We start from the raw sequence: 9,867 nt of genomic DNA on the forward strand, positions 1-9,867 counted from the left end.
CCTGGACCATCACTGTAGTATCCACCTCTTACCAAAGAATATTCCAGATCAAAATTTATGTGTTAATTGACTTAATCATGTTGTATCTGCCACTGTTGATGCCTGTATTTTGACTAATATGAATATATACATATCTGGAGACTTGTAGCTCTGCTTTGCTTTTCTTCAGATTATGATGATTAAGGGTTCATTTTTGGTTTGGGTTTTTTTGGTGTTTGGGTAGGTTTTTTTTGGTAGATTTTTACACAGAGAGATTGAATAATTCCTTCAGGTCACAGCCAGCCCTACATAGGTCTTCTCAATATCTCAGATACCAAGTTTGTCTGTTTAACCAGAGTAGGTTTACTGAAATCTAGTCCGTCATCTGTCCACCAGCATGGTGGACAAGCAGATGTGCCCTTCACACGTGTCATCACAGCACATGGCCATCACAGTTTGGAAGTCTCCATGTCTGCCTGTTCTTTCTCATGTTCAGTTTCATGTCCAGGCTGGTTGTGAAAATCAATGCAGAGTTTGTATATTAGAACACCAAAAAGACTTCCCAGAATTGGAGCTGCGACTGGGATCCACCACCAGGAATGATGAGCCCTAAAATGAAACACAGAAGAGGCAGCTGGTGAGCCAGACTGGAGCCACTGCCCTGCCACCACATCCTGCTGGGGCAGGAGTGAGCTGTGTGAGCAGAGGAGTCTGTCCCACTCCAGGCACTAAGCCTACAATTGGCTTAGACAAATTTGCTGTTCCCCCACTGCTGGAGGGAAGGTAATTTTCCCCATCAGCATGGAAAGGTGGCTCCACACTGCAGGTTTCTTGCTCTCCAAAAGAAATGGGCTGTGTGGTCTTGATGAGTGGGACTCTCAGACAGACATAGGCATTTTGCCTCCCTCTTTCCAATAATCTGTGACTCCTCTACTGAGCTCTTGAATATATTTTCTGGGAATTTAAGGAGAGTGGGCATCCGGGACAGGAGACTCTGGTAATGATTTCCCCACAGGAGAAGCCATAACATAACACCATGTTACTAGATAGAGGAAGGCAAGGTTTCATCTCCAAATTCAGACTCTGAATTTAGGAGTCCTGTTCAGCAATCCACCCACATTCAGGTGAGCTGCATTCTGGCTCTCTGCTCACTGCAAAAACCAGCTGGGTCTCCAGTGAACAGGCAGACAGTTTGGTGCCCAGACTGAGGTATCCGAGTGTCAAGGTGAATCCCATGCCAGAGAATCAGTGTTCTCCAAATTTTGTGTGCATAATGCACAAGGCTCATGTAGGCACAACCCTCACGCTCTGCAGTGATACCATCACTTGGTCCAAAGAAAAAAGGCTTCATGGCACATTTTTTCTAGTACTTATCTCCTCCCCTGGCAAACTGGGCAGGGTAATAAGAGCAAAACAAGTCACTCACGTGAAGACGGCCGTTCCCCAGCCAGCAATTGCTGTGAAGATCCGGGGGGGCAGGTCCCTGGAGGGGTTTATGGCATAGCCTGTGTTCAGCCCCATTCCCAGGCCAATGCCCAGGACCAGCACACCTGTGAGCATGGGCTGAGCGCCTTTGGTGGCTGCATTGTTTTTCTCGTCATGGATGACTAGGATACCCAGGATCAGCATAACTGTTGCTGTAAACTGCAGGAACAGAAAAGGGAGAACAGGTCAGGGGAGAGAATGGGGAAGGTTGAAAGATCCTGCTCAGCAGAGCAGAAGAAACTTCCCAGAATGAAAGAGCAGATGAGATTCATGGTCTGATCAAGGCAGGAGGGACCCAAATATTACTCCCTCCTCAGAGGTGAACTGAAGAAAATTATTTTCTCAGCAAAAACCTCATCACCAAGACTGATACAAACTTCTCAGCAATGTCATCTCTCTCTCTCTTTCAAGACAGGGAGATGGGTTATTTCAAATACATTCTGTCTAATAAAAGCAGAGCCATAACAAACTGCTCATGAGACAAATCTGATCATCCCTAGAGGAAGTGGTGTTTTGTACAGCCTGTATGCAGATATCAGATTCTCACCTGGGAAACTGAATTTCCCATCAATGACTACACAGCTGGCATGTGTAGATTTGCAGTGCCCAGGACATCAAGAAGCATAGTTTTCATATAGGTGATGACACCTGTCTCTTTCTGCTTCAGAAAATGAAGCTGGAGACTTGATCTGTTTGCACAGACACCAGCAAAGCCAGAAACTGCAGCTTTTGGCAAGGCACTGTCACTCTTATTTGCTTTCTTGTGCATCAAGGACACTGGTCCACAGAAGGCTGAGGGCATCCACTCCCCACCTCTAGGCTCTTCCACCATCCTCTTCATCATACCCAGGCAGGAGTTTTGTCAGCTCAGAGTCCGAATCACAGGCTTCCAAAGATTTGCATTGGAAGTGAATCTTCCTTCTCTAGTGTCTCAGTGCCTCACATCCCCTGAAGAATCCCTTTCCCATTTCTGGGCATCTGGACACTGCGCTGTAAGCTGGGAATGCACTGCAAACAGTCTCAATGGATCTGTTCAAACACAGAGCTCAGTCCAGGCTGTGCTCATGTGGAGACAGTGCCAGGCTCTCTGTGCTGGAGAGGGGCAGCCAGCACAGCTGCTGAGGAGCATGGAGAGGGTGTAGAATCCAATAGGGGAAGGAACAGTTCAGCCCAGAACCCAGAGGAGATGGCTGGTGGTACAGCTTAGCTTCTCACTGCTTGAACAGCATGAAGGGAAGGTGTCTGGAGAGCCCCTGGACCAAGCTGTGGAGCAGCCTACATGTATTAGGCTCTGGGCAGAACTCTTTAGGCTTCCTCAGCCACTACTGTGCCTTGGATCTTACCTTACAGACACCTGCCTGGATGCTGGGCTCCTTGGGAAAAGAGGTTGTGGTTGTGTCTGTGCATGTAGGGCTGTGGGGACCTGCAGCAGCCCTGCAGCAGCACCTGTAACCACCCACCTTCTCCTGGCACACCACAGGCATTCCCACTGACCTCTGTGAAGAAGGCTCCCTTCAAGGATACATTGGAAGCGGGGTACGTAGAGAAGATCATTGCTGTGGCAGTTGGTCCTGTCACTGTGAAGTTCCCATTGGTGTAGGAATAAATAGCCTCTAGGAGAAGTGGGAATTATGGAAGTTAGAACAGCATTTCGTCCCACAGGACCCACACACAAGTCCTCCTGCTGCAGCCAGCACAGACATCAAGGAGAAGGGAGGCAGTGGAAGATGTGATGGAGGTGACACACTCCTCACAGAGCATGATCTCACCAATAGCTGTTACCCACAGACTTTGGTCTGCACTCACTTCCTTACACGTACCAGCTCCCTATCCCTGCTCCAGGAGCCTGGGGTAGTCTGGGTGTGTCTGGATGCACTGGAGGCCTCCGACCCTCTGCCCCTCAGAGACATGCTAGAGACAATGGGCAGTGGGTCCTCTGCTCACAGCTCAAAACCCCAAATGGCTGCAAACCTGAGCAGTAGAGTCCCCCCAGATCTCCAGCAGCACCTAATACACAGTAGTTTATGTAAATAAAGCCCCTGTAGACCTGGAAACAAAATGCTGACAAAAAGCAGTGACTGCCCTTCTGCTGAAGACAGATCTTGGAAGTGGGATTGCCCTGAGTAAAAGGAGCTGTGTTCTCCAGGATGTGTGTATCCTTCCCAGAGGTATATCTGGGACCTGCTCCGAACTTGAGCTGTGGTCTGTCCCACATCCCAGGAATTTGCCCTCCTCACCCAGAATTCATGCTGGGTACTGAAAAAGGGCATATTTTGATAACACTGTGGGTTGACTGAAATTATGCCTACAGCAACCTCTGTGATAAAAGACACAACCCTACCATAGTAGAGAGCAAAGACGGTGGCTGCTGCCGTAAAAGAGCCCAGGAACTGGCCAGTTATATAAGCTACAAGCGTTGTCCAGGAGATGTTTCCTAAAACACATTGTGTAATGGTGATAGCAGCATTCAGATGAGCTCCTGCAAAAACAGAAAAAAGAGGCCTCAACACTGCAGCTGGTTTGGAACATGTGACATGGTAGATGCCCCATCCCTAGAAACATTCAAGGCCAGGTTGGACAGGGTTCTGAGCAACCTGCTCTAGTTGATGTTTGTGCTCATTGCAGGGCAGTTGGACTGGATGAACTTAAAAAGGTCCCTTCCAACCCAAACTATTCTGTGGTTCTATGCCCCATGACCCACAGTAATCACCCAGACAGACCCAGAACAACAAGACTCTCTCAGGTCAGGGTATTATTCCTGCACAAACACAAAATTATCCTTTCTCTCTCTACAATTGAATCATGCAGGTAAAAGAGCTCCTAGCTTGTCTTCTGAGAATTGTGTAGACCACAGGCTGCCTCCAGAGACAGGTCATCTCACCTGACAGATATTTGACATAACCTGTCATGTCACCTCTCTTGGGATGGCATGAGTTTCCCTATGAGTTTCTCAATGAGCTTCTCCCTACTGAGCTTAAAAAGAGACCACACTTCAGCACATTTTAAGTAGCTACTGGTAGATGAGGACCTGTGTTTTGATGGAAGACTTTCTGTGCGGGAGGTTGGTATCACAATGGTGCCTTTGAAGACTAAGTGGGTCTGGGTCTCATGCCCTTGATGCAAACCACATGTGTTCTCCAGGCCTCCTACCCCCAGGAGTCTAAAGAAAATATTTATTTTTCCTGACTGATAGATTGAGGGTCAGTAAATGTTCCAGCCTTCATGACCATCTTGTACTCCAGAATCCAAAAGGGGTAAGATGCTGACACCCCTCATTTCATCAAAATGCAGCACAGAGTGAAGTGGAAGTGCATGTACAACAATCACAACTGGAATGGGGGCAGACCCCTTCTTAGACCCTGTCCTCTTTTGTGGCCAGCCATTTCAGAGACAACAAAAAGTATCTTGTGAAGCAGATGAAGCCAAATTACTATGTCAGGAAGGTGTGAAGTTTGTTTTGTAACCATACTATTGCTGGCTGAGCTGAGATCCCTTCTGCACTGCCCTCTGCCCTCAACAGATCATCTCCTTCTCAAAAGTCACTTGGGACTACAGGACCTACTTTCCTCCATCCACTTTCCTCAGGATGTTTCCACCAGCTCCAAAAGGACAAGAAAATCAAGAGCTTACTGCTCCTGACTGCTTACATGGAAATTTTTTCCTTTCCAAGGTAACCCCAGGTTTAGTATTCTGTCTACTCCAACAGTTCAACATCAAGGCGATGCTTTAACTTTCTGCCCATTAGGGCCCTTAATGTTCTCTTTTGGTGCAAATGAATGCAGAAATTGCAGAAGGCAAATGCTTTTGTCATGTGAGGGATGCTACCTCATAGCCCCAAAACACCACTTCTCAAGTTCATGTGGGGCATGTGTGCATGGGGGTGCATGATAAGGAGGAAATTTTCATACCATTCCTTTTGCAACATCAGCAGTAAGCTCTCCTTCTCAATAAATTATTTACTTCTACATGGGTTGTATCAGCAGCAGGTTTTGGGAGCTCCCTGTCTCCTTGGGCCATGTTGGCATGTCCCAAATGGAGGAGCTGCTGAAACCTGGCTCTGCTGGCCACAACAGAAGGGGCTGGCCAATCCTCCTCCCCTCTCCCTGTCCCACTTGCCCTGTCACAGCTCAGAACTCAAGTTTGGGGTCAGTATTCTGTACGTATGCTGTGCATGCCTTCTCCCTGTCCTCTCCTGCTTTTATTACCTGAGGATTCTAGGACTGCTTTTTTTCAGGTGAGGGAACTGCCCATACCATAAGACACCCCTCCACATCCCACTCCTCCTGTCCCCCGTGCCCATGGCCTTTTTGGGACATGGATATGTCCCATGCCTGGCAGTGCTGCTCACCAGATATTTTTCCAGCCGCATAGATTCCCAAGGTAACGCCAATGCCAAAAGCAATATTGATGCTCAGATACTGACCACTGTTTCCTCTTCCCAATACCACTTGTGCCACAGAGGACAAGCCAAAAACCTGTGTAAAAAGAAAGAGAGGAAGGAGTGTTAAAAGTATTTTTGTTGCTGTGGTAGACTGAGCTTCTTTGCTATTTTTTCTGCAAAAGTAATAAGCTCCCAAAGAACAGCCTTGCCCTGTAAAAATTGAAGTGATACCTGAGATTGGTGCCCACCAAACCAAACTAGTCACTCTCATTATGGTTGGGTATGGGGAGACAAACCCCAGACTCACACCATGAGCTGGGGCTCACTGGGGTCATTCACACAGCCACACTGGAGATGTCTCTGCCTTAAACCAGGGACATGAATTGGGGGAGCATCACCGTGGACCACTGGGAGACAACGTCCAAGGTGGATGGAAGGAGGAGGGTGTGCAAATTCTTACTGTCCTTCTTTTCCTGGTGTGCAATTTATTGACTAAATATGTAGTTTGGGCAGCACACAGCTATTTGTCAAACTCAACTCTAATTTTGGTAACATTGGAGCAAAAGACAAGAAAGGAAATTCGGGCTTAACTTTCCAATTCAACACATATATTTTCAGTTTGGAAACAGCCAAAGTTTTAGTGGTTTTTTTTAGTGACTAAAAGAGAACCAGGGGAAAAACTAGAGGTAAACACTCCTCAGCAGGAAAACACATATTCAAGATATTGCTCTGTCTTGAAAGAGTGAATTCTATTTCATTCTTTTGATGTGGTAAGAGTGGAAAAATCAGTTATTTGCATGCTCTTACGCTGAAATCTAGAGAAGGCCAAGGCATCTCTTGAGGTTTCTGCCTCACAAACCACTGAGGGTTTGGAAAATGTGTCCTGTTCCTTGGTCTCCATTGATGTTTACACAAGGTGACATGTCTTTCAAAGACAAGAAAGTCAATATGTTCTCCAGCACATTGTCTGCTTTCCCCTTGCTGCTTTCAGACATCACCCAAATCCCCTGTTCCCCAGAGAGGCTGCTCTTCTTATCACTCCTGTGACACAGACCACACTCTGTGCTCTGCACAGAGCTGCAGCCCCTCTCAGTATGCCTCAGCAAAAGATCCCAGAAACAGTTTGCGATGTCCCCTTAACATCTGCAAATTACACAAATTCTCTGATTTTTCCATCTCTCTTTTTCATCTGTGATTTTTCCAAGGCCAGATACAAAAAAAAAACCAAAAAATATGTAAGGCACAAGTTTTACAGGAGAGCACACAGGTGCAGAGAGAGGGTTGCAGAGGAGACATGACTGTGCATAAACAGCACTATCCTGAAAAAAAAGCCACAAAATAGGACACAGAATCTGTTTTTCAGCACAGATCCAAACTTCTGTTTTCTTCCTGTATCCTCACAGTCCCAAAACACCTTTTTTTTCAATTTCTTCTTCCCTAGTCCTTGTGCTGCTTAGTTCTGCTGCCTGGTTCCTCTTAACAACACTGCCTGTCCATTAAACTGAAAGGCCCTGGGGTGAGTGTTATCATCCAAACAACAGCCATTCAGGCATCCTGGAGGTGCCTGAACACTGCCAGAACATCCAGAACACTGCCTGTTGCACTGAGGGCCAAGGTCTGCTGAAGATTTGGGTGCTCTATGCTTTGTTCTGATGCTGGATGCTGTTTGTCTTCATCCCTTGATGGGGCCCATGTGCCCTCCTTTTCCCTCTTCCCTCGCATGGATCAGTGAAGGAAGAGCCAGTGTGAGCTGCAGGCTCCAAACCTGCCTTGTACTGTCAGAGTGCAGAGTAAATTCTCCACCTCATACTGCTTCCCTGACAGGACGACCCTGAAGTTGTTCTTTATCACCTGGGAACTTCTACCACCAAACAACAGAGAATGGAAAAGGCAAAAGGATTTGCTAAGCTGCTGCAGATACATGTCTGTACTCTGACTTACTATGTGTGCAAAACTACCTGGGAGTGAAATTCAAAGAGCTGGATGTGCAAAATTACATGATAAAAAGTAACCATGCTCTGTACAGGCAGTTGATGTCCTTGGAAATGAGTGCCTTTCTTGGTACAGAAAGCTGTGTCAGAAGGTCCCTATGCTTACACAAATCTTAATTTCTTCCTCTTTAAATCTCCAAGTACAAATTATTTAAGTTATGCCCAGCCTTTGCATGCCAGCCTCTGTCCAGTCTAAAGTGTCTCATCCCAGGGTAAGTCCAGGTGTGGCAAATTGGCACAGATAGTTTCTGTGCCTTTTCACAGGGAGGATCTCATTCTGCTCTGTTGATCAAACACTCGAAGTCTCTGGTCCCAGTGGGTACTTCACCCCCACCAGCACCCACAGTGACTGCAAAACCTTCCTAATCCTCTACCCAAACATTTCTGAAGCAGCCCAGGAGCTCAAACCCACTGAATTATTTCTTTGTGAAACAGATCCCTCAGGCAAGGGGGCAGTTTGTGTATGATTTACATAAGCACTGTTCGATTGGCACCAAGGAAATCAAAAGTGAAATCCTGGCATTCTTCACACCCTGAAATTACATTTCCTAATGGTGGGTTGTGGTTCTGGAGAATTTCTCTGGAAAGTTCATTACCCTGGCAACCCTGAGGGGAAGATGGATGAATGCTATTTTCATTTTGCAGCAGCTGTCAGTGATAGAAGACTCCAGGTCTGGTCCCCAGACCAGTTCAGACCCCCCCCCAGCTACACCACACCTCTAGCACAGCAGAAGGAAAAGCCTCCATTCACTGTATGGGATCTTCTACAAACATTGTAGACACTACTCTTTGATTTCATTCCCAAACTCTTCCTTAGTTTTCTCCTAGAAGAGAACTGAAAGGGCAACACGTCCAGAAAGGGCAGTGGAGCTGGAAAAGGGTCCACAGGAGCACAAATTTGATGAGGAGCAGCTTCAGGAGCTGGGGATGTTCAGTCTGGAGAAAAGGAGGCTCAGGGAGGACCTGATCACTCTCTCCAGCCCCCTGACAGGAGGGTATAGACAGGGGGCTGGTCCCTTCTCCAATATAAGAAGTAACAGGGCAAAAGGAAATGGCCTCAAATTGTGCCAAGGGAGGATTAGATTGGATATTAGGAAAAATCTCTTCACCAGCAAGGTTGTCAATCATTGAAACAGGCTGCCCAAAGAAGTGGTGGGTTTAGAGATATTAAATATATATAATACCATGGAGGTAGTTAAAAGACATGTAGTTGTGGCACTTAGGGACATGGTTTAGTGGTGGCCTCCACATTGCCAGGTTAATGCTTGAACTCTTAAAGGTCTTTCCCAACTGAATAATTCTGTGATGTTTTAATTCTATCCCACCTACTTCACTCTCTCACAACACCCATCTCCATTTCCCTGCATTACTTTTTTGCTCCAGAAGGTTTTTGGCAGATGGTCTGCCTGCTGGGAAACTGCCACCCCACCAAAGCAGCGGGGTGAGCAGCAGCAATCAGCCACTGGGCAACCCTGAGGATGTGGTAGGAAACCACTGACCTTACAAATCGCTGCCCTAAATGGCTGCACACACACACACACACACACACACGTACATGCACACGTACATGCACAGACTCCTCCTTACCATGAGGATGAATGTTCCCAGTGCTTCTGCCAGCATCCCCCTTACAGCAGTGTTATGAATCCTGAACGCCTTCTTAGTCTTCTCCAGCATTGTCTTCACCTTGAAGCTGCCTGTGTGCTCCTGTTGTGATGGCACACTTCACTGCACTGAGACAGGTTACCCTTTGAAACTTGGCACCCTCTCTTCACCCCCAGACACCTTCTCTCCTTTGGTTAACCATGAACAAGACAACAAAGCAGCAGCTAGCTTCAAAGTCTTTCCCCCACCCCTTCCCTCCCTCCCCCATATGCCATCCTGTAAAAGCCCTGTGGTAGGGATGCAATATTTCTGTTATGAGAGCATTGGTGGCACTGTGCCTCTGCCCAGAAGAGCCTAACCCCAGAGCAGTGGAGCTGTCAAAAGCCTTGATATGCTCCTGCAGCCTGTAGTTCTCTTTAACCTTTT

General features: G+C 47.0%; 1 protein-coding gene across 1 annotated transcript; it reads right to left on the reverse strand.

Moving 5' to 3' along the window:
* Window positions 1-428: 428 nt before the first annotated feature.
* Window positions 429-9,513, reverse strand: LOC121356027 (aquaporin-7-like). Its single transcript, XM_041472056.1, has 6 exons — window positions 9,424-9,513; window positions 5,813-5,939; window positions 3,806-3,943; window positions 2,959-3,077; window positions 1,406-1,623; window positions 429-588 (listed from the first exon to the last, which is right to left on the reverse strand). Exons 1-6 carry the CDS (start codon window positions 9,511-9,513, stop codon window positions 429-431), a joined length of 852 nt encoding a protein of 283 aa, XP_041327990.1.
* Window positions 9,514-9,867: the final 354 nt, after the last annotated feature.

This window comes from Pyrgilauda ruficollis, unplaced genomic scaffold (genome assembly GCF_017590135.1).
Source record: "Pyrgilauda ruficollis isolate IOZ18807 unplaced genomic scaffold, ASM1759013v1 scaffold107, whole genome shotgun sequence".
Lineage (NCBI taxonomy): Eukaryota > Metazoa > Chordata > Aves > Passeriformes > Passeridae > Pyrgilauda > Pyrgilauda ruficollis.

What these genes read in the sequence shown, in the direction of transcription:
- LOC121356027 (XM_041472056.1), bottom strand. Translation starts at nt 9,513, where the DNA reads ATGCTGGAGAAGACTAAGAAGGCGTTCAGGATTCATAACACTGCTGTA. An exon ending in TGGGAACATTCATCCTCATG is followed by an intron (nt 5,940 to 9,423) that starts GTAAGGAGGAGT and finishes CTTTTTACACAG; the next exon opens with GTTTTTGGCTTGTCCTCTGT. An exon ending in AGGGAGCCTTCTTCACAGAG is followed by an intron (nt 1,624 to 2,958) that starts GTCAGTGGGAAT and finishes CTGTTCCTGCAG; the next exon opens with TTTACAGCAACAGTTATGCT.